At 33.4% G+C, this 25,518-nt stretch overlaps 3 protein-coding genes across 3 annotated transcripts in view; all 3 read left to right on the forward strand.

The window, feature by feature from the left end:
• Window positions 1–10,430: 10,430 nt before the first annotated feature.
• Window positions 10,431–12,959, forward strand: LOC119665254. The gene is made up of 2 exons (XM_038074538.1): window positions 10,431–10,851; window positions 11,047–12,959. The coding sequence occupies exons 1-2, from the start codon at window positions 10,431–10,433 to the stop codon at window positions 12,957–12,959; spliced, it is 2,334 nt and encodes a 777-aa protein (XP_037930466.1).
• Window positions 12,960–13,063: 104 nt separating this feature from the next.
• On the forward strand, window positions 13,064–14,929 carry LOC119665261. The gene is made up of 2 exons (XM_038074541.1): window positions 13,064–14,026; window positions 14,105–14,929. The coding sequence occupies exons 1-2, from the start codon at window positions 13,064–13,066 to the stop codon at window positions 14,927–14,929; spliced, it is 1,788 nt and encodes a 595-aa protein (XP_037930469.1).
• An 8,673-nt stretch (window positions 14,930–23,602) lies between these two features.
• LOC119672260 (WSCD family member CG9164) overlaps window positions 23,603–25,518 on the forward strand; it is a 59,951-nt gene continuing 58,035 nt past the window's right edge. The window contains exon 1 of the mRNA XM_038083275.1: window positions 23,603–23,763. The gene's annotated coding sequence lies outside the window, so the exon portion shown is untranslated. The remainder of the gene's footprint in view (window positions 23,764–25,518) is intronic.

Below are 25,518 nucleotides of genomic sequence, written 5' to 3' on the forward strand. Positions count from 1 at the left end.
ATATTTGATTTTAGGGAAATGTCGGTGTTAATATGTGAGCTAACATATTTTTTAAATTTTAGCCAATTTGTGTGCTGGTTTGTGAGCTTTTCATCAGATTTTGGATTGACTATTGTTGTGTTTCTAATCAGAATAAAAGTCGGCGTGTGATCAGAGGAGAGTTCTAAGGATGCCTCGGTAGCAATTTGATCTCTTTTTAAATTCTTTGTTACCGCAAAATCAATGACGTCTGGAGTTTTTTTCCGATCTGAAGGCCAGTATGTTGGTGTGCCAGTGGAGGATATGTTAAGGTCGAGTTTTGATATCACGTTCATCAGGGATTTTTCTTTTGGTGATATAAGTCTTGAGCCCCAGAATGTGTGTTTGGCATTGAAGTCGCCGGCCGCTATGAACTTGGGTCCAAGCTTTGTAAAATATTCTTCGAATTGAAGTTCCGTTATTTTATACCTTGGTAGACAATAGATTGAGGTTATAGTCAGACCTTTTATGTATTCTTCTAGACATATGCTTGTCGCCTGCATATATTCTGCTTCAAGGGTTTGAGTTGGGAAGTGTTTAATGTGGTTTTTTATGAGGATAGCAGATCCGCTTCTTGCTCGTCCACTGGGGTGTTTCGAATCGTAGAGTATGTAACCAGGTATCTTAAAGTAGCTTTTCTCGTTAAAATGGGTTTCTGAGATCAGCATGACGTCAATTTGATGTGATTGTAAAAACAATACAAGTTCGTTTTTATGTTGGCTTAAGCCGTTAGCATTCCAGAAGCAAATTTTGATTGCATTCATGGTTTGGATAGGATTGAAAGTAAGATATTTTGATTTTGAATCATTCCCTGCATCATATTTTGCAAGGTGTTCATAAATTGTGTCATATTTTCCATAAACAGTTGGATCATGTTTTCAATATTTGAAGATGGTTTAGTAGAGTTTTCATTTTGGACGTTGCTTGGGCCAGTGAATCCTCTAACAGCGTTTGCATATGATATTTGTGTACACGTATTGTTGGAGTCAGATGGAGCATTTGGCTGAGATCGCATTTGAGTAGGGTGTGGTGGGATTACTGACTGAGAGCGGGGACGCAATGCTGGAAACATTCTTTGTTTTTCGGTAGTGTATACTACACATCCTTTATAATTAGCGGTGTGGTTGCCTCCACAATTTCCGCATTTTTTTGTTGTTGGGTCCTTCTTATTTGATGTGCAATCCTTAGTGCGGTGAAAGTCGCCACATGCAACACAAACACTACGAAGTGTGCAATAGGACTTCGAATGTCCATATTCCTGACAATTAGTACACTGCACCGGGTTTTTACGCTTGTGCGGTTCTTCTACTGATATTTTTCTGTGTAGTAGGAATTGTAGGGAATAAATTGGATGAGCCTCGTTCGATTTGAGTTTCTTTCCTTCAGGTTCAAGCTCTATTTTATAAAGTGGTGCGAAACTTTATCGCGGTTTTAAATGTTGTATATAGATTTTGATTTAAATCCTTTTTCTTCAAGTGCTTCTTTAATTTCTGCTGTATTCAAATCTGGTTCTATTCCTCTTATAACTACTGTTAAACCTTTGGCACTTTTTAATTGATAGGTGTAAAAATTTTTTCCATTTTTTTCGAAGTTGTTTACAACTGCTCTGTAATGTTTTTCTTCGTTGATCGAGATTTTTGTTTCATCGACATTTCCTTTACGAAGAGGCACAACATGGAATGAATCTTTGCCAATAATTTGTGTTAGGGAGTATATAAGAGCGTTTGAATTTTTTTCACGCAGAAATATGGGTGGCGGTTTCTGGGTAGGGGCGGGTCTGGTATTTTTATCGTCTTCGGCTAGAACGGCAAAACGATTCGCTGTCGAAATATTTTCTATTTTTCGAGTTTTTGTCGAGATTGCATTGTTAGCATTTTCTTGTTTCGGGCTACGTTTTCTTTTTATGATTTGAATATATTTATCCATGCCACGGACTTTGGGTGAATCAGGATTTTTTGCTATGTTACTATTCTTTTGCAATATATTTGGCAATATGTTAACATGTTGCGCTGATGCTGTGTTATTTTTCGAAGATGTTGCTGGACTTTGCGGTTGGTAGCTTGATTGTTTGCAAGAATTTTCACTTACCGAGTATGAGCGTTGCCTTTGGGTTTGGTTGTTTAGCATTGTTGTTTGGTTCGTAGTTGGCTTCTCAGAACTACCATCTGCTGTTGAGTAGCATATGGGTGAGTGGTTTGTGCCTCCGCTATGCGAAGGCGGTGATCTATTAATTGGCATATCGTGGTAGGTATCGTGGAAGTTAGCTGAGCAGCCAACTGTCTCTGAGTAATTTGTTGTGAAAAAGAAGCTTTTACTTTTTAATTATTTAATTATAAACCTTTAGAGTTCTGTTTTAAATGGCACGAGAAAAATAGTATGTATTTAAAAAGAAAAAATATAAATATATATTATTAATATAAGTATAATATAAATTTATAATATAATAAAATATAAATTTCAATTTTTCTTAAGAATTTATCAAACAATAAATTTTTTTTTTTTGTTTTGAGGCGTCCTTTCGCGTATTTATTTATTTTATTTATTTAGCATAAGTTTGTTATTTAATTACACAATTACACAATTTTTCAAATTTGCGATTTGTAATTTGTTTAGCTATTCTACCCGTTTGCAACACTTTTTTGTAAATTTGTTTTTGAGCTTTTAAGCTTTGTTTGCTGTCTCTATCAGCTGTTTTCAAGTGTGTGTGAATTTGGAAAAAAGTAAACAAATTCGAAAACAAAATCAAAATTTACTTTTTTCGCAAAAATAAATAAATATAATAATATTTTATTTTATCGGGCACTATTATTTTTTTATTAATATTATTTAAGAGTCACTGTCTCAATTATTTGTGATGAGTTTAATATCACTTTTTAAGTTTTTCGCGTAGAAAACACTGAAAGTTACGGAGTGATTTTTTTGCGCGCCAATGCTGATCACAAAAGTGCAAAGTGCTGTCAAAATGGCGAATTAAAATTAATGAACTAAAATGTAGACACGTCACTCTTACCTTCAATCGATGTACCTCTCCTACAATATTACAAAATAACATTCCCATTCCACAAGCAGATAACATAACGTACTTAGGTATTCACCTAGACAGACGACTAACTTGGCGTAAACATATTGAAGCTAATAAAATTCAGATAAGGCTCCAAGCCTCTGAGTTGGATTGATACATTAATAACAGATCTTCCCTGTGTCTAGAGTATTTAGTATTCTTGTATAACAGCATTATAAAACCAATATGGACTTATTCAGCTATTTGGTAATGCTAGTGCTTCAAATATTGAAATTGTACAAAGAGCTCAGTCAAAAATATTAAGAATAATCACTGGTACCCCATGGTATATTAGGAATGAAAGTATATACCGAGATCTACAAATTCTCTTAGTTAAAGCTGAATTTGACAATACAAGAAAAAAATACAATAAAAGGATGATAGTGCATGTTAATCCGTTAGCAAGAAATCTCGTACTTCAATCCATTGCTTCCCGCCTTAAAAGAGCTGACCGTCCAGCCGTTAATTAATATTCAACAGCTTTAAATAATAACCGCACCTTTCTTTTTAGTAATCTGATAAAGTTGAACCACTTTCTTAATAAACCACCTAACATTCATTCTAAAGAAATTTAACGCATTGATCTATGTGAGGTTCGTGATATAAGGTTTACTTATTTTATTTTATTTTATTTTATACAATGTATAGTTAAAATAAAAATTTGTTATAATATGTAATTAGTTATAAGATTTTACAACTTATTGTTAGTCTCATTCTAAGTGAAGATGCAATAAATAAATGTATGTTTAAATACAAGAAAAAAAAACAGTTTTCTAAAATGAATAGTACAGGCTTATGATCCGAGTTCACCTTGTCTAAGACTTCAGTAAGCACAGTAAAGTCAGGGTTATTAGACCTACCAAGGTCTATAATGTGACCGACTCTTCTTCCATAGTGCGTTGGTCCATTAGGCAGCTACACGTGCAGTAAGTGATCAATGGCAAATCGAGCGATCATCCTACCTGCACTATTTGTGCCACTGTCACTCCAATTTCTGTGATGCATTTAAGTCACCAGCCAAGGTCTCTTATGTAGGATTATATATTCGGTGGTCTATAGACTGAGGTAAAGTTTATGTTACCCATCAGACTAACCACCACCACTGTAGTTGCTTCAAGTGCTAGCAGGTTGTTAGATTTAGTGTGACGTTTGATAGATTTCTTGATAATTACAGCCATACCTCCACCTCTTCTGGACACTCTGTCTGATCTATAGTTGTCATAGTTGGGAATTTTCAATTGCCGAGATGGGTTCAGAAAAGTTTCCTGTATCAACTTGATGTCTACATCCATATCATATAGGAAATGGATGACTTCGTATTTCTCGTTGATAATAAACGTTAATTTCCAATTCATAACTTTAAATCTACTTAGTGATGCACTCATTTCCCAGGGAGTAGGTAGGTAGCTTTGCAGCATGGTCTGCATTATGTTCTTCATCACTGTGTTGAGTTGTGCTTGAAAGTTCTTCATCAGTTTCTCAAGATGGGAGGCCGGCAAAGGATTGGTGGAGAATTGTTGGGGTGTGCCTTCTGACATCACTGCGTCAGCATAAGGTCTTGATGGGTTAACAGTAGAGCTTGCAGGTAGTTGGAATCAGTGTAAGGATTTTAGGATAGTTGACCGTGTGGCCACTACCACAATTCGTGCATTTCGGAGCAGCTTCACGTGGTTTTGCACATTGTTGGAGGTGGTGCGAACCTTCGCACTTAACACACTTGGGTGCGGCCCCATAATTGGTTGCAACATGCCCAAACTTTTGATAGTTGTGGCAGTAGGAAGGACCTTTTTCCGGATGCTGGGCTTCCATTATCACCTTCAGAAGGCAGAAACTGGAGACATTATAAATGTCCTTCTGATCAGCAGGAAGACGGATTCTTATTAATTTGTCAGCTGCATGTCGAGTTTTGAGGAAATGATATTCAAGAATGCTAAATCCTTCTAGGTCCTCTTGGATGTCGTCCGCGCTTTACACTTCCAGACCTCTTATGACAATATTAAGGTTTTTCTCTTCAGGAAGTGAGTATGGAATGGCTCCATGATTACATTTAAGAACCTAGTTAGATTACGGTGGTCATCAATAGAAGCTGGAGTTATCTGAATGCCCAGGCGCACCTTCTTAGCCTCACTAAACTTCAGGTTTATTGAGTGAAATAGCTTTACTAACGAGCTCCAGGTATTTGTCCGATCGAGCACTATGGGGACAGCTTTGCCTAATTTTTAGTCGGAGGTAGTATCAATTCGTGTTGGTTGCTCTTGATTGTCATTGCTTGTGCTGGCAGTGGCACTAGCGCTTGGAAGCTTGTTACTGACCTTGTCTTCTTGACAAGCTGTTAGCTGAGAGCATTCCGGAAGGATTGTCGTATTTATCACAGTTTTCTCACCATGGGTGGAAGGGACATTGACAACTTTTGACTCCGCCGCCCGAGGTGCCATTTTGGAGACTTTTTTCTTCAGAGTCAACGACTTAATTTTCCGTTCATAAGATGGGAAATCTTCTTTGTAAGAGTTAATGGACCCACAGTTCAATGCGATGGGCTTCTCAGCGGAGATTGCCAACTCCATATTTTCATCGCTGGAAACTGCAGACCGCGGGAGCAGCTAATTGGGGACGGTGGTGACACCTTTTTCGTTTTATTGTTGTATACAGCTGTTCTGAGCAATGTAATTTTACTTCTTGGAATTGCAGCTTAGAGTAATTGATTTGCAAGAGCTGATTGATTTTTTTAACTTCAAACGTTTTAATTTCAGCCGGAGATACCAAATTTTATTGAGGAGTGGTTATATCCGGGGGTTCTGGCTTGTCTACATTGTTATTCATTCCTGCCATATCTTTAACTGGAGTTTTTTAAAACCGAAAGTTTTATGTTCACTAAAAAATGCCACACCTTCAAACTGTTCCTCCTCAATCGTAATATCGCCGATAATAGAAATTTTTTTTAAATAAAATTTTTTCAGCAGAAGAAATATGAAATGTTTTGACGGATAATTCAAATTTGATTTTAAATAAAAATTTTTCCAGCACAAGAAAATTAAAACGTTCTGTAAGGAAAAATGAATGTTGATTAAAAAAAATATATACACTATTAATTTCACATTATTTTCAATGAAAATCAAAATCCCTGGTCGGTTTTGCTGAATGCCTCGAGAAGACTCCTAGCAGGAACGTGTGTTGTCCTGGGACTCCTTCACGGATACTCAATGGAAAGAAAAATTTAATAAATGATGAATTGGCCAGGTTTATAAACAATAAATTGACTTAATAAGCCAAGCGAACAAACAGAACATTGGCCGAATGAGCCTGGTGAAAAATTTTATATAAATATTGGCTGAATGAGCCAGGTTTGGTAGAATTTACTAGTAGGCTGAATTAGCCAGTGAAATTGTCACTTCGTAAGTAAAATCACAAGTCCTCTATCGTATGAAATTCGTGTTCTTTTTAACCGAATGTGCCGGAACTTTTTGGTGTAGCGTTCTAATAGATTTGCCGTCGATCTTTCTGCTGTAAACTTTTTTGTGATATTTGTGTTTTTCGCGTATTTCTTGCATTTTTCGTGTATTTCGTGTTTCCATTGAAAATATAAAAATTAAAAACGTAATAATTGTTTTGAAAAAACATAAAATAAGTGATAAATATTTTTAAGAAGTATTTATCTATTTTTAAAAAATATTTTTTTAAGTGAGGCAGAAGTGAATAGTGAATGAATGAGGTATAATTCCAGTGTTTTCATAAAGCCGGTTCCAGTGTGTAATTTATTTTCGGTTGTGATTATGCTTATATTATGATATATTTATGAAAGAATTATATTGAATATTTCTCTCCATGTGGATAATTAATAAATTCTAATTACTGCAGTAACTTTCCAATTAAAATAATATACAAAATAACTACAACTGATGTGTTTTATTTGTTGTAACAAAAAACGTAAACAGTGAGCGTTTATTTGTCGCATGTTTATTTATTAGATCTATGTTTGTTAAATAAATTTGTTATTTATTATATTGTAAATTTTCAGTATATTTCAAATTTATAATAAGTAAATAAAAAAAAATTCATTATTTTTCTTTAAATGTTTTAAGTTGCATTTCCACATTTTTCTCTTCAGGCTTTACAAGTTGAGTATCAATGCCCGCTCGTTAAACCAGAGGATCGCAGGTAATGTCAATAAAATTTGTAGCTAAATATATTTTAACTAATTTCATATTTTTCAGAAAATTTGGGTCGTTTAACTCGGGAAAGTATTTTTTACTATCGCGTCTCTATGTGTGGTGGTGGTACGCTTGTAATTATCAAGGAAGACAATGTTCCTACATTGAAATGGCCGTTTGGACGTATTTCAAAGGCATATAAAGGGGACGACGGTCTTGTTCGCGTAGTTGATGTTAAAATGGCGTCAGAAATTCTACGACACCCTTTGACAAGACTAGCGTCTCTGTTTCCATCCGGTGACCAACCTCCTGATTATGATGAACATCTTTCAAAAAGTTGTACAAAGGCGAAATCTACAATGAGACTGAAATCGTTATACGTTTGTGTACAGAATGGCAAACACATATAGCATGCACTTATCTCTACATTCATTTTAAACATGTATGAGATGAGTTACTGCAAGACCAAACATTATTAGATAAGAACCGAAACAAACGAGCTGCAATTAATATAGTAGGAAATATTGCACACTTGACGTATATTCCCTCTAAAGTGCGTTTGAACAGCATTCACCATCATACCATAAGCTACTTGGCGTTGTTAATTTCAATAACAATAATAATAATCGTTACTTGGAAAATCCAACATAAAACATGTCAGAAACATACAATAAGCGTTAATACAACAAGAGGATATGATATGCTGAATAAAAAATTACATCAAGAAGATTTCACGGCGACCACAACCTAGGACAAGTTGAGTTGACACTAAACGGCGGGAAGAATGTTTAGGTTTATTGTTTATGTTTATATTTATAATATAACTTAATAATTATGTTATTTACTTTGTAATGGGATATCAATAGTTGACCTTACTCAATGTTAAGGCCGCCTTTGATGACTATTGCATTCATATTCTTTTAAACACTTATGTTCCGATGAGCTAACCATTGCATACTTCTGCCACTAATAATTTGCCACTTTAAATTCGGGTAAGAGCTCATGTGGTATCAAACATATTGAGACCACATAAATCGGAACACATGTGAATATGAGACACATGACAAACAAATGCACAGTAAGTACTTACTATGCATTTCTTGTCTTAAGTAATGTGTCATTAATAAATAGGAAATATATAAAAATAAAGAGTTTAGAAGTACATAGAAATAGCCAATTAGAATTAAAAATATATTTTTATATATATATTTATATATATTTTTATATCTATTGTAAAACTTAGGATAAATTTTAGAGACTAGTCTAGTGTAGAACGTGATCTGGTAAAGATCTAAATATTGTAAAAAGAAAAACAATAAATAAAATAAAATGAAGTACTCATATACTAAAAACAATTAATGTGTTTTCAAATTCCAAACAAAGACAATACAAATCCCAATACAACTTACGTGTATTTACTTTTCTGGACCAATACTGCGACCAGTCATTGACCAACGAAAAGTGCAATTCTGTATTATCAGCTTTTCATGTTGGTCAGTGCACTGGAGAAAGTGTGTCATATTTTGGATTATAATTATGTCAACACACCGTGAGCAATTTTATTGTTTATAAACGAAATTGTTTATATTAATATTGTTTATAAACAGGGTAAATAATTTTACTAAAGTTCAAAAATACAATACAAATCAATCGTAACTGTTATCTTATCGATTAGTTTGGGTTTGAAGTGCTCAAACTAATTAATATAAAAAATACAACAAGTTTGGGTTCTAAGTGCTCAAGCTACTGCACACACAAAATATCCTACCGAGCTCATACAGATTAAGGATCTGGGTTCGCACCAAGTAGCGTACAATTGGTTTTGGATGAAATAAGTTAATAGCCACTATATGTTGTTTTGACAAAATGTAAACAAACGTGCATTCAGTGCATGTCAACACAAAGAAATTTTATAGATTTTCTTGAAATTTCGCATTCAACTTTATTCAAAAACCGAAATTTATTTACTGCAATAAAAGACGTTTTTGCACATTTTTTAGTATTTGTTAAAAATAAATATAATAAATACATACAATTTTAATGGGACACCCTACATCCGGGGGCCTGAAAGCATTGCTTCCAGTTGGTTCCCTGTAGTTACGCCATTGTATGGTATATCACATAAAAAATCAAATATACAATTTATGTATATATATTTTGTATATCTATTACATCTACATTAGATATATGTAGATATTAATTTTTCAGTACGTTTCTTTACAGCTCAACTTTTGTTTGTGTTCATTATACATATGAAACATATAATAAATAAATACAATTTTGCTAATATCTCTTGTTGAAATAGACTGCATTCAACATTTTTTGCCTTAAATGTTTGATTTATAATGAGATCATTAATATGAAACCTGTTTGTATGGTAAATTATCATTGTTAAGTTTAACAAACCTAACATATTTTAGCTCGCTTGTAGTTACACTTATGCAGCAAATAAATATTGTAAATATTAAATACATTGTTTACGTTTATAAGTTCAATAGCTTCACATATTGTATTTATGCTTATGCAGCAATATGTGAAATTTAAATTATTATTTTAGTTATCAATAATTGTAAATATTATTATGCTTAGTAAGTAATTTTATACTACATATATAAGGTAACAATATTGATAATAAATTTTGAGAGCGAAAACAATCGTCTTTCCTTCAAAAACAAAATTTGGTTATTGGTAGATGTGCCTTTTAACCACTGTAGCAATAAATAAAAATTATTTACTTACTTGGCTAGCGGTTTATGTGCCTGCAAGCCTTTCGTCATAAATACCTGATTATTGGTTTATGTGCCTAATAGTCAGTGTAACGAAGTAAGAAAATACATTATTTGATACCACCTCAGATTACGTGGTATTACATTGGTGACCCCGACGTGATTGGCAAGAGCAACTCAGTGTGAGCCAGCAGCGTTTACAAAAACCTTCATTGAAAACAACTTTTTTCAACGGAAATACAATAACCATGGATCCAAAATCAATATCCACTTTAACTGACCAGCAGGATTCAATTGGTTCAGAGATCGACAGAATCATTCGCAACTTCAAGAAGGACTCACCCAGCAGGAAAACACGTCAATATCTCGAAGATCGTAAAACAACTTTAGAACAGTTATTAGCTGACTAATGATGAGCAACTACAACAAGCCGATGTACTAGCAAGAACATCGGAATATTTCACACAAGATTACGGCATGGTAATCATAAATTTGGGTAACAAATATATCACCACAATAACTCAAGAGCTGGAAGCATTACCCATTAAGGCTCAACCATCAACAATAAAGGGGTTGGACCTTCAGATAAATAATGATATTGAAGCTCCTGAAATAGTATTACCTACTGGTGGTCAAGAGAATGAAATTATTCAGGCATTAGTCAACAGACGAAATGCAGTATGTAAATCAATCAATCGTCTCATCCACAATGTGAGACAAGATAACCAGCAACAGGTACCACAATATTTTGCAGTAAAATTAGCTACGCTTACCAAGTTATGGGATCAGGCTGAAGGTTTAAATTTTACTATTCAGGAACGGCAAGACAACCCTCCTGATTGCAATTATTATCTAGCACTGGAACAGTTGGTGCAAGATACAATGGTGGAATGGACTAGTAAGTCGACCAAGATTGAGACATCAATTAGGTCAACTTATCAACCATCGGCTACTTTGCCAACAATATCTCTTCCAAAGTTCAGTGGAGATTATTTGAGTTGGCGACAATTCAGTGATCTGTTTGCACAACTGATACACAATCAAAGAATATCAGACTCATAGAAACTCTAGTATTTGAAAACCAATATTCAAGGCGAAGCTGAAGCACTCATCAAGCATTTGCAAATATCAGATGCAAATTATGAGACGGCATGGCAATTACTACAAAGTAGATATGAGAATAAAAGAGTTCTAGTATCAGCAGTTTTGCAACGTTTGACAGCTCAAAACTCTTTATATGACCATCCAACAGTCCAAGCCATCCAAAATATGAATGACACAACAAAGGAAAGTCTATGTGAACTTCATAATTTAAATATTGAAACATCAACTTGGGATCCAATTTTAGTACACATACTACTAAAAAAGTTGGATAAAAATACACATTGCAGTTTTGAACAAACTCTTACTAACCCAAGGGAGATGCCCACAATAAAACAATTCTTAGAATTTTTAGAATTGAAATTTCAGTCATTTGAGGCTATAGGTCTACGAGACAATGCAGTATATAAACCCAACAAAAGGATAGCCGTAACTATGGTTTGTTCAGATCTATGTAAAGTTTGTAATACAGATAAACATCCGATCTACTATTGCAAAAAATTCATTGAAATGACTCCTCCTGAACGATTAAATTGGATTCAACGACAAAAACTATATGTGAATTGTTTCAAATCCGATCATAAAGCAAAGGTTTGTGAAGCTGGATCATGTAAAAAATGTGCCAAGAAGCATAACACTTTGCTTCATTTAGAGCAACAGTCACCTAAAACTTCAAGGGCACCAGCAACAAACACAAAGTCAACCACAACATTGATCAACGCTAATGAATCGCCATCCATAACAGCAACAACTAATGCAAAGGGTACTCGTAATTACGTTCTGCTAGCCACAGCAAAGGTGCGCATTATTGCAAACAATGGACGAACGTGTGATGTTCGTGCCATACTCGACTCAGGTTCTCAAGTGAACCTAGTAACCCAAAGAGTAATCAACAAGTTATCTTTAATTACCACAAATTCAAATCTATCGATCGAAGGTATTGGCCGTCAATTCGGGAACTCAAAATCTCGCGTAAATGTTGAACTGCAGGCTACTAATGGAAGCTTCAGGACGAGACTAGAGGCATTTGTATTGCCACAAATAATATCAGCACAACCGTCACGAGACCTAGATATCTCGGATTGGCAGATCCCACAGAATGTAGAATTAGCAGACCCCAGCTTTAACAGATCTGGAAGAATTGACATGCTAATTGGTGCTGAATTCTATCATACTCTACTTCAACCAGAACAATTGATAATAGGAAAAAATTCGCCACTGTTACAAAATTCGGTTCTAGGTTGGTTGGTGGTTGGTAAGACTAAAACTACAACAGATATTAAACCAACATGCGCTATTACTACAGGAGAAGTTGGTGAAATGTCAGAAATGATAGAACGATTTTGGAAGTTAGATAACCTTGAGACTGCAGAAAGGGTTTTGACTTTATCTGAGAAATGGTGTGAAAATCACTTTACAAATCATGTAAAGACAGGTCACGATGGTCGTTTCATTGTACGCTTACCTTTCCGCGATGATCCCACAACACTTGGTAGATCGCGTGAGATAGCATTCAATCGATTTTGTTCTCTGGAAAGGAAGTTACAAAGGGACCCAAATTTATACAAGGAGTACATAAAGTTCATGGATGACTACGAGTCATTAGGTCACATGGAAAAAGTTTGCCCGAAAGATGTCAAAGAAGCACAATATTTCATTCCTCATCATTGTGTCTTGAAACCTGACAGCACTACAACCAAATTGAGAGTTGTCTTTGATGCATCAGCAAAAACATCAAGCGGTTTAGCACTAAACGATATTTTGCACAAAGGTCCAACAGTGCAAAGTGATCTTTTTTCAATACTGTTGCGTTTTAGAATACACCGGTTTGTATTTACGGCTGATATTGAGAAAATGTACCGGCAAATTCAAGTACATGATGAAGATACAGCACAGCAGCGATAATCTGGAGAAAAAGTGCTGATGATAGTATACATACGGTTACATATGGAACGAAGTCAGCCCCTTATCTTGCAACAAAATGTCTTCAACACCTTGCGAAACATAATATGACCAACTATCCGCTTGGAGCACCTGCATTACTTAATGATTTTTATGTAGATGACTGTTTAAGCGGAACTAACAGCATCATTACCGCCTTAGACACTCAACAACAACTTACGGAACTGCTCAGTAAATCAGGATTTAAGCTGAGAAAATGGTGCTCAAATAATACACGACTCCTACAAAACATTCCGATAGAAGACCAAGAAATCAACCTTGATTTAGATGACTCAGCCATAAAGCCAACAAAACCATTAGGCATTATTTGGCTCCCGAAATCAGACGAATTTTGCGGTAATGCAGAGATGTCATCAGAGCAACCTATCACGAAGCGGATTGTGGCATCGGACTTAGCTCGAATTTTTGATCCTTTGGGAATTTTTGGCCCCATTACTGTAACAGCTAAAATATTCATGCAGGAATTGTGGCAACAAAACTATTCCTGGGATGCGGAACTGTTAACTCAGGCTCAGCTAGAATGGAAGCGTTTTAGAAATGACTTACAAACATTAAATACTGTGAAAGTACCCAGACATATTTTTAATTCGACGGTTCCCTGTTCGATTCAATTACACGTGTTTACGGATGCATCAGAGAAGGCATATGGAGCAGCTATATACGTGCGAGCAATATATAATGATAAGACAATAACATCGAGACTATTGTGCGCCAAATCTAGAATAGCACCATTAAAGAAACAGACACTTCCACGACTAGAACTCTGCGCAGCATTGCTGGGAGTCGAATTAGCAGAAAGAGTTAAACAAGATTTAAAGTATCAAAACGTGCCAACCTACTTTTGGTCCGATTCCAAAATTGTTTTGTCATGGATAATATCTTCATCTGCCTCATTGCACACATTCGTAGCAAATCGTATTAGCAAAATTCAAGAGATGTCACATGCTGATCAATGGCATCATGTGGCATCAAAGGATAATCCTGCTGACATCATTTCCAGAGGAATAAAGGTTAAAATGTTCAATTATTCACATATATGGTTTTTTGGTCCACTCTTTCTTCATGGAAGCAACGAATTTTGGCAACAGCCAAACCCAAAGGCATTTAACATCTCAACTGATATCGAAAGACGACAAGGACATACAGTTAACATTATCATTCAAACGACTGGTTCTGATCACATGATAAATCAAATTGATCATCGAAACTCATTCAGATACCTCCAAAGAACAATTGCTTATGTTCGCCGTGTATTTCATCGCACACAATCACCAACAAAAACACTTTCTCCAAAGGAATTACGAGATGCATTAGTCTTCATAATTAAAACTATTCAGGGCTCAGAATTTGCAAAGGAAATCTCTGACTTAAAACAATGTAAAGCAATCAACAGTTCGAGTCAACTAAATACTTTAGCACCGTTCATTGACGAACAAGGTGTACTTCGTGTTGGAGGAAGGCTTGAAGCATCAACATTGCCATATGATGCTAAACACCCAATGGTAATTCCTTACAATCACTCAATAGTGAAATTGATGTTCAAAATGAAACATGAAGAAAATTCCCATTGTGCTCCACAATTATTGCTAAGCATAATGAGACAAAACTTCTGGCCGATTAAAGGAAAGATTATGGCGCGAAACATTGTTCACAGCTGTGTCATCTGTTCAAAGGCAAAACCAAAACTGATGGACCAACTCATGGGCAACTTACCGACTGATCGAGTTACTCTGACTAAACCATTTTTTACCACAGGAGTTGATTACTGTGGTCCGATATGGATTCATTATAAAATTAGAGGAAAAAGGCCAACAAAGGCATATTTAGCAGTATTTTGCTGTTTCGCGACTAAGGCTGTTCACCTAGAAGTGGTGAGTGACCTGACAACAGAGGCATTCATAGCCGCTATTTAACGTTTTATCAGCAGAAGAGGAAGATGCCAAACAATTTATAGTGACAATGCGACTAACTTTGTTGGGGCGAGAAACCAACTACAAGAGCTCCACTCAACCATTTATTCAGAAAATGGTAAAGAAAAGATCATTAAGACCAGTAGTAACAAGGGAATTGACTTCAAATTCATTACACCAACAGCTCCTCATTTTGGAGGACTCTGGGAAGCTGCCGTCAGGTCAGCTAAACATTTAATGATTAAAGGAATTTTGAACGCTTCATTGACTTCCAAATGATCCAAATGATCTAACAGCGCTTACACCAGGACATTTTCTCATAGGCGAACCACCTACCACTAATGTGGATCCCTATCAAAAGGAGAGCCGAATGAGTTTATTATCACGATGGCGTCTAGTTTCTGAACTCAAACAAGAATTCTGGAGAAGATGGTCAAAGGAATATCTCAATGAACTCCAATCAAGGCACAAATGGAAACAACAAAAGGCAAATCTATGCCAAGGTGATTTAGTCATTATTAAAGATGATAATCTACCCATGTACAAATGGCCTCTTGGCAGGGTGCAACAGGTGTATGAAGGAGAAGATGGCTTGGTCCGTATAGCTGACATAAAAACAGCCAATGGGATTTTTAAACGACCATTACGATCATTGGCCCCCCTACCCACTGAAGGCAGCATTAATCAAAATCCAACAAAACAAAATTCTACTGTCACACAAACAAGACGAACGAATGAACCTGGTGAAGCGTTGCCAAAGCGTCGAAAGATATATGATGGCACATCTTTAATGATGACCATACTTGTGAAAATATTGATGATGCCATTAATACTTTCGAAACCCATTGAAGAAATTTCATTTCCAAACAAACGCGGAATATATTTTGAAGGAATTGGCACCGTAAATCAAATCATTGGAAAATGGAAAATTATCACTTACTTTGAGTTCGTGCCTATTCGAAAGGAGATCGAAAGGTTTCAAAATGGCACAGCAGCACTTCAGCAATTGTGCCCATTGTTACAACAACAAGAAAGCTGTTATGAGCTCGTCCGCCAATTCAATAATACTAACATAGAATTACGAACTGAAACGAAGGTTATGACGAGACACCGATCAGCCAGAGGAGCCATCAATATAGTTGGAAATATTGCTAACAATTATTTGGTGTTTTAGATTCAGAATATGCTGAAACAATTTCTAAAACTCTAACTCAAATCAGCAATAATGGAGATGTACTATCAAAAATGATCAAAAATCAGACCACAGTCATGGACTCAACGCTAAATATATTCAGCAAAACTACAGAAGCCATTGCAGTTAAAATGAATCAACTACAAGATGAGACAAACAAAATAGTAGATTACACTAATCATAATACTAAACGTATTAACCACCTAGAGATCTATACATCACTGGTAACCCAACTTACATACATGGATGGCACACGCATTAATAAAAATTGAAGCTGCGATATTTGATGTCTTAACTGATACTCAGCATGGCAGAATTAATTCTCTTTTGATGTCTCCACAACAACTTCACTTCGTCTTCCATTTAATCAAGAGGACGTTATTCATTTATACACGTTGATGTCTTCACAAAAGTGAATCACACAAGATCATTTGATAGTTGTCTTACAACTGCCATTAACCGATCATGAGAATTTCGATTTATTCAATCTCGTCCCAATTCCTGCAACAGTCAACAATACAATGATGACAATAGTTCCAGAAGCTTCATTTTTAGCTGCCACGCCGCAGACCAATATTTTGCCTTAAGTCGTGAACAGTATAAGGAGTGTATGACTTTCAAGCAACCAGAAAACAAACTACTCTGTTCGGATAAACAATCAAAATATAACATCGGCTCACAGGCTTACGCTTGCGAATTTAACCTATTAAAAAACATATCTGACAATACGTGTAATGTGCAGGAAACAAAATCGAACATTATTTGGAGTCCCCTGTATCATGCGAACCAATGGATATTCGGGTCAAAAAACAATACAACAGTTACGGCCGTCTGTAAGGGCATCACGACTCATTTAGAACTACAAGGTGCAACACTTCTGAAATTACAAGACGACTGTGTACTCAAACACCAAACGTCTACAATTCAGACACATCAAACGCTTACCGATACCATGTATGAATCTTACATTGCATTTGGTGAGATACCTGTCATTAATAACTCAGAATTATGGTCAAATTTTAAAGGAAGTTCATTGAATCTCAGCAATGAACTTGAACAGTTAAAGCTACTTCACAATACTCTGAAAGATGAAAAATTCGCTGAATTACCACACAAACTACAGACGGACAGCTTGCACCACTACGCAATTAATTCCACAACCCTAATTCTTGTCGTTGGAGCCATCATATGGATGATATGGAAAATAAAGCAGGTAAAGCGTCCAGAAGTCAATCAGCCAACACAAACTCTCACACCAAACGCGATGCCACGAACAAGATTTACTTTGGAGCCTGAAACAATTACATAGCTTCTCAAACTCTCATGATGCTATAAACTCTAAATTTTATATTTTTAAGTTTATATAATATTGTATAACTATGTATTGTTTAAAAATTATATGTGTATTTATATATCCACAAAATGTTGTAATTATTTTAAAATTTTGTCTGTTGATTTTTAAAAAAAAACACATAACGCATTGCAAATCAAATCAATCATTGCTCATAGATTCATTCTTGAATAACGTAATTCAAGCCGGGCAGAATGTTAAGTTTAACAAACCTAACATATTTTAGCTCGCTTGTAGTTACACTTATGCAGCAAATAAATATTGTAAATATTAAATACATTGTTTACGTTTATAAGTTCAATAGCTTCACATATTGTATTTATGCTTATGCAGCAATATGTGAAATTTAAATTATTATTTTAGTTATCAATAATTGTAAATATTATTATGCTTAGTAAGTAATTTTATACTATATAAGGTAACAATATTGATAATAAATTTTGAGAGCGAAAACAATCGTCTTTCCTTCAAAAACAAAATTTGGTTATTGGTAGATGTGCCTTTTAACCACTGTAGCAATAAATAAAAATTATTTACTTACTTGGCTAGCGGTTTATGTGCCTGCAAGCCTTTCGTCATAAATACCTGATTATTGGTTTATGTGCCTAATAGTCAGTGTAACGAAGTAAGAAAATACATTATTTGATACCACCTCAGATTACGTGGTATACAATCATAATTAGCGGCCTTAATAAAATCAGTAGAAAACGGTAAAAACTTTATAAAACCTAAAATAATAGCTAACAAAATAATTTTAGATTTTCAGCGCAATGAGGTATGTTTATATACTCACATTGAGATGAATCACTTTTACATGCCATTAATTTTTGTTGGGTTAGGTTCACATGATCATGGCAATAGTGGATTAAAGTAAGACCGATCTACTTTAGTAGCAGACATGATGTAGAATGCCAACACATTTTACTAAACTGGCGAGTAATTGAATCCTCATTCCAGAAACGTTTTATAATTTTTTAATCTGCGCAATTAAGAGTACTGGTCGGAGCTATCAAAGGGCACAACACAGCCACGTACCACACGTATATTATCACCTATCTAACATGTTAATCATATCAATGACTTGGACAAAGCACTTCCCCTTTTCTTGTCCAAAACTTGCAAGTGCTAGATTAAGATTTTTGGGTTATAATATCCTGAGCTTGAGCAATGTTCGTGTTCTCTCTCAACCCCATTTTCTTATATGGCGTTTACACTGGCCGAAAATGACTCGTTTTGAATGAACCATTTGAAAGTGTTTACATTCGTTGTACTTCATTTGTGCTCATTTCAGCTTATTTTTCAACTTGCCTGTTGATTTGATTTTGGGTCTGTGCCAAAGAAATGTTGCATGAAGGTTAAATATTCCTTTAAAACCTTACAATATAATCTGAAAACAATATTTTTAACTTCGATTAATTACTTTTTGGGAAGTAGAGGTTCTAAAAAGAGGCGCATCATTTTCAAGAAAATGCAACCACCAAACATTTGTTTAGATTTTTGTAAATATGTCAAATACAGCTTTCTCAAACTGTCAAAATGCCATGAAGAGCTTTTATTTAGGGTATATTCAATGTATTCCTTTGCATTTGAAACATATTTGGAACGCATGCGAACGTCGTTGGGAAGCATTTATACAGAATGTGATGGAGTGGCTCATTTGTGCTTGAAAGTTTATATGCAAGAATGAGCCATTCGCTTCTCATTTTCGATTTTTGACCAAAATGAGCCATTTTCGGCCAGTGTAAATGCCGTATCACATTGAATTTAACCAAATACAAAACAAAGCGCAATATTACAATTTTGTATAAGAATTTATGTTACGCGCAAAGTGACGCTATCTCTTTACATACTTCGGAGTGCACTGACGATATTTACTGATTATGCTATAGTCAAACACCACCACACTTATCTTAACCCGTTTCGTATCTCCGTGTGGTACACCACACGGCTAAATTTAAAAATTATTTAAAAATACATAACAGTAACTAATTCAATGTTTTTTATTTTTGTTACTTAGTTTGATATCTTAATAATATAAAAATACACATTTGGAATAGTTTTCATCTGTCCATGAGTTTACCTGGTCAGGAATAAAAAGTATCTGAAAAAATGAAAATTAAAATAAACAGAAAAAGAAACTAATATATTTATTACAGCATGTGTTTACAAAAGTTCAAATATAATTTTCGTAATTTTTGCCGGCGCCTTAGTAACAGTTATGTGCCATCAGACGCCGGCGAAAAAAGGCGTATGGTGAACCACACGCTGGGTCCCATAATACTATAATGATGAATCAACTTAATATAAATGTTTGTCGTTAGGAAACGAAATAAAATGAGAGTAATCTCTTTAATAAATATCATAGTCTTCTAATTTGCTTAAACTTGTGTTTTTTACTATGCATAATAGTAATAAGTCTATTTTGAAATTTGATTGCTGGTTGAGTTAGTCTGAATTTGATTGTTTTATATAGGACTTACATTTGTTCATGCTAAAAGTTTAGTCGTCAATTTTTACTGAAAATATGATTATGATGTCGTGCCTAAGATATCTAAGAAATAAGGAACTATTGCATATTATTCACAATTAGAGCGAAGAAGACTCATTAGTGCCAAGTGACACTCCGCTACCTATTGAATAATAATGTTTGTCTCCTGACAGTGTTGCTGGTGCATCGGACAATGAAATGATTGACATGATAAATATCAACAAACATTACATGCGACTTTAAAATTTTGTTCCCTTTTTTGAATCCCGCGTGTCTAATTGTGAGATGGTATTTAGGTACTATTGAAGTTGTATACGAATTAAATGCACAAGATTATGGTGGTCTTGTAGAAATGCCTGAGTCGCAACTATTCACATTGGAACTTGTAAAACCAATACGTTTCGGGTATATGCTATGAACCCTTTCTTTGGATAGTTAGTATATCTTCCAGCTTCTGTCAATGACAATTGGGAATCGGTGCATTTGTTGTAAAGGAATTATTCAGGCATTGTGAGTATCCATTGCAACATGCTGTATGATTCCGTTGAACCCATAGTAAATGTGCAACACTATAGCAGAGAGAAAAAACAGCCCCAAGTTGTCAACAACTATAATTATTTAAAATTTTCCATTAAAATAAATAATAATACATTGATCGTAGACAACGACGCAATTAAGCTTATTTCTTTTTACATAATACAATACATATCGTATACTTCAAATATATTTTTTGATTAATAAATATTTGAAAAGCATAAAACATTAAATTTTATATCATCGTGTACTTTATACAACTTGCAATGATACTTACTTCACCATAAAAGTAACTAAATACCATATTTGCGAACAAAACACATATGTAGAGAATATATAGATAAAAATATGCAAAAAGTATATCGTGGTTGACCACTTTTCCAGAAAACTACTTTTTAATAAAAAAAATTTAATATTGCAGATAATATTTTTAATGTAAAATAAGACTTTTCTTAAAATTTCACCATAAAATTCCAAGTTTGAACTTGCCTGGTACTTAATGGGCTAATAAGTAATATACATAAAGCGAAATGTCTTCAGCAAAAGAGCAATAAAACAAGAATGCAATGGTTTATGATGTTGAATGAAGGTAAAATATATAACATCAATATCAAATATATAGCATTGCTTTTCAAGGCAAATCTTATAATGACAATGGACACTTTTAAAGAGTTGTGCGATTTGGTCAAAAATATAAAAAAGAAAATTCTGATTTTTGCAGAATAATTTCAATAGAAAAGAGAGATGCGATTGCAGTGTACGCACTAGGCTCATCCGCAGAGAGCAGAACTGTGAGCAATCTTTTCGAAGTGTCAAAGTTATCTGAAACGTTTTGCACTGAAAAGTGGAAAATAATGCAGCCATGATTAAAGCAGTACCCTTTAAATGAAGAAACAATTTGTGATTGCATCAGTGGTCTTAATATATTAGGATTCCCATAATGTATCAGTGCTATAAGTCAGCCAATATCTAATATGCAAGTAAGTGTGTAAATTCTTTTGTTTCAGATAGTTATCACATTAAAATGCGTCTTCGAAAGTCAGAAGTCAACTACAAAGGTTTATATTCTATAGTACTTCTGGCAGCTGTAGACTATAGGTAGTGATTTCAAATTTATAAATTGAAACCATGCATTCACTCAATAACATCCTCTATATTAAAGATATCGATTTATGTATATTAACATTAGTTGCCCTAATCGTTGCAACGATTCTCATATAATTGAGAATTCCAAATTGAAACAACATTATACGAACCTGATTATAAATGAATTTTGTGCTGAAATAAATGCAACCACCAAATATTTGTTTACATTTTTGTTTGTAAATATGTCAAAAACAGCTTTGTCAAAATCCCATAAAAACTTTTATTTCGGGTATGTTCAATGTATTCATTTGCATCTGGAACGTATTTGGAACTCATTTGAAACTTATTGGAACTTCTACAAAATCAGTCATTTGCGCATATGAGATTTTTTATGCAGAAACTAATTATTTGCAATTTTTGATCCAAATCAGTCATTTGGGATCAGTGTAAATGTATTATTAGTTTTAGTAAGGGTAGACTATTATATTGAAGATATTTTTTATTTTTTTGCTTTTGGATTCGGGTATAATTGTTAGCTGATTGAGAGCCTTCGTATTAACTTGCTCTCAATTTAAAATAAAAAACAAATAATGTACAAATTCAACTAAATCATATTGCTTTACAAATGCGTTTTTGATAACAATAAAGCAATATTAACAAAAAAAAAAATAACATGCCAAGAAAGTACAGCGAAAATCGATATTAGGGAAAGCTGCATTTTCTCGTTAATATTGTTCAATGTACAGGCCAAATACATTATGCGGCTTGTGTTCGGATTTCAGGAATGTGTGTTTTTATTGGGTGAGAAAAACCCGGTACAAATACGCTACTGATGTGAAAATGATTAACTTACATACGACGTTACATTTTTGAAATCTCACAAAAGGAATTAGCCGGTTAATTTATAACTAACTAAATGTTTCGTCGATTGCAGGCTATAATGCAGTTAACAGAGTCGAGTTATTAGACACCCACATCACAAACACAGCCGATAGTTTTAAAGAAATTTCAAGGAAATCTGTAACTATAAAATTTGTAAAACTATGTAAAGATAGAATTATTTTAAAAGTTCCTAATTGCTACAAGTTCCTATGCAGCTAAAACGTTAGTTATCATAAAATTATAACAATAGAAGATTGAAGCTTTTGGGATGTAGATGTATAGAAGAATGACAGTAATGAGAAACAAAACGCCAAAAATAAAGTTATGAAAACATTCTGCAATCCATGTTAGCACATAAAATGGATGCTGTGAAATAAGATATTCTGAATTGCTTATTAAGCAAACCTACTTTACACTTCTTGGTTCTGTAATAATAATGAAGGCCAATAAATATTATTATGCGCTGTTATATTCATAATAATTGTGTTATTTAATTTTGTGAAATAAGTTTATTATAAATTGCTCAAGTAAACCTATCTTGTAATTGTAATACAGGTCAATGAATTATGTTATATTAAATTAAAAATTTGTATCAATAATCAATCAATAATTGTAATAAATAATTAATAAAGAGTTCAATTCCAATCAACCGATCAAACAAGTGTCATTATTTTTTTAGGTTTCAGCGACGCTGAGGTATAACTTCCATATCTTTTATACATAGATACATTTTTATCAAAATATGAGATATTAATATAAATAAAACTAACATAAAAACGGGGGTCTCTATATATTATATTTCTAAAACAGAAATTTGATTTTGTTCTTGTAACGATTAGTTTTATACCACTTATATTATTAACACTATAATTGCCCTGAAATGACTCTAGCCAATTTTCACGGTTTACATACATATACACAATACGTTATCTTAAAATAAAGATACATTTTATATTATATTTTATTTTAACATTAAAATATCTATCTATAATAGCATATTGAATTATGTATATATACATAAATAATGATTGCCATGATTGCTTTCAAAATATCGAAAGCTTCTGAGTTACACATCTCTTAAAATACAAAACTTTTGTCCTCTTGATGGTATCAGCGTCTGCGTAGAAAATAAAGAAGACAAACATATGTGTTTTACCAAAGCAAATTTTAAGTGTTACGTTTTTAATTCTGATTTCATATCCTATAACAATAAAAAGTAAAATTTGTGAAAAATCAATGTAATTTGTATAATGATATAATGTTCAATATTAGGTATTAAAGAAAAATACTCCTATGTGTTCTAGGTAAGCGTTCAAAACATACCTAATCAATTTTATGACACTTTAATTGGGTAAAATTTTTTTCAAAGTTATGCCAATAACGAAAGCAAATTGAAAATGTTATGTTATATACAAAATGACAAATGGTTAAGTAAATATGGCACTTTGAAGCCGTATGTGTGTGTATGGTTTAATTACTTAAATGTAAAGTTAAAGATACGCAAGAATATTAAAATTGTATAAAAGATTCGAACATATACATATAAATATCTGTTTTATTTTTAAATTGTGCAAGCATGTGTTACCTTTTGTTACAATGCTTTAGAAACACATAATCGTTTATGGAAATACATATATTTTATTACTTTTATAAGTATAAAAACGAACACTGAAAACAAGCCATTTATAGTTTATTCTGAACAATTAAATATTATAAAAAAACCAATATTTTTAGTGGAGCTTTAGTAATTAAATACCCAAAACAATTATTTTATTATGTTTATGTGTATGGTTATTTGGTCGACATACGTTTACATTTAGTTGTTTTAAATTTGATCTTTTATGGTTTAATTATTAATTTTGTGGCTATTAACATTCCTAATGTAGTACATTATGAATGTGAATAATATTGCTTCAGTTGTTTTTAGTAGTGACAAAAAGTTTTTGCCAAAAACAAGGGTTGTAATTGATATTTATTCGAAAATGAAAAATTTCTCAATTCTCTTAGCATAACACATCTAACTTTGCCGTCAATATTTCTAATATTATCTATTTAACCTCCTCCTTGGCACTATTTATATTTGTTAATATTTCCCTTATTAAATTACTAATTAATGATTCTGAGTTTCTTTATTATTTTTGTGATTCCGACTTCAGCTCTTCATTTTTAAATCTGAAATCTAAAATATTGAAGTTATCTAAGAAAATTTTTGTACATTTATTTAACTTTTTATAACGTCAGCATTATATTGAAAAAAGGGACTACTTTGTTTGTATTGCAAAAACCTCTTATAAAAAATAAAAATTTAATTATTAACTATACAAAGTAACAAATACAATCTCGTTGCACTTTATTCAGACCAAATCAGGTCCTCAACATAATGAGTAGCGTAGTTTCGCGGCAATGAGCGCGGTTTTTTTGTCGATGCGCAAATTTCATAAGCTAGAATAATTTTATTTCATTTAGGAAATCTATTTTATATGACTGTGCAACAAAAGCCAAGTCATCATACCTAAATGATAACTCTCGGTGTTCACTTTATAATTGAGATAGCATTGTCACGTTTTTTTTGTTAAATACTTATTGAATACAACTTTTTTTAATGTTAATAAAAAGAAGACTATATACACTTTTATATATACTTTATTATAATTTCAAAAAAATTTTTACATCAAACAGTAGCTATAGTCTTAAGTAACGATATCATTTAACTTAAAAGTTAAGATGCTGTTTTTTACAGAAGCCTGTTCAGATTTGGCAAATCAATGTCATCAATCGTGTATTAACGTAGTCGACCACTAAGTACATGATTAAGAGAAGGGGCCTTTGTTCTTAATAAAAATTAAGCCGCCCAAATTATATGCATAGTTGCTATTTGCAGCATTAACAATAATGATTTATATACGCATTAAGGATAATAGAGTAATTAAGTGAGAAATATTTATTAATTATTAAAGAAAAGTTAGGTGAAAAAATAAAAATTAAAGTGAAAACTTCATGGAAGAATACCTTATGATCAAAAAAAAACGAGAATTTAAAAAAATGCAAAATTTTAATTT

The sequence above is a fragment of the Teleopsis dalmanni genome, chromosome 1 (genome assembly GCF_002237135.1).
Source record: "Teleopsis dalmanni isolate 2A chromosome 1, ASM223713v2, whole genome shotgun sequence".
Taxonomy (NCBI): Eukaryota; Metazoa; Arthropoda; class Insecta; order Diptera; family Diopsidae; genus Teleopsis; species Teleopsis dalmanni.

Bases quoted from the DNA above. Each gene is read 5' to 3' on its own strand.
- LOC119665254 (XM_038074538.1), top strand. From the start codon at position 10,431: ATGGTAATCATAAATTTGGGTAACAAATATATCACCACAATAACTCAA. The intron at 10,852-11,046 runs GTAAGTCGACCA...CCAATATTCAAG, and splicing joins TACAATGGTGGAATGGACTA to GCGAAGCTGAAGCACTCATC.
- LOC119665261 (XM_038074541.1), top strand. From the start codon at position 13,064: ATGACCAACTATCCGCTTGGAGCACCTGCATTACTTAATGATTTTTAT. The intron at 14,027-14,104 runs GTTAAAATGTTC...TTTTGGCAACAG, and splicing joins TCATTTCCAGAGGAATAAAG to CCAAACCCAAAGGCATTTAA.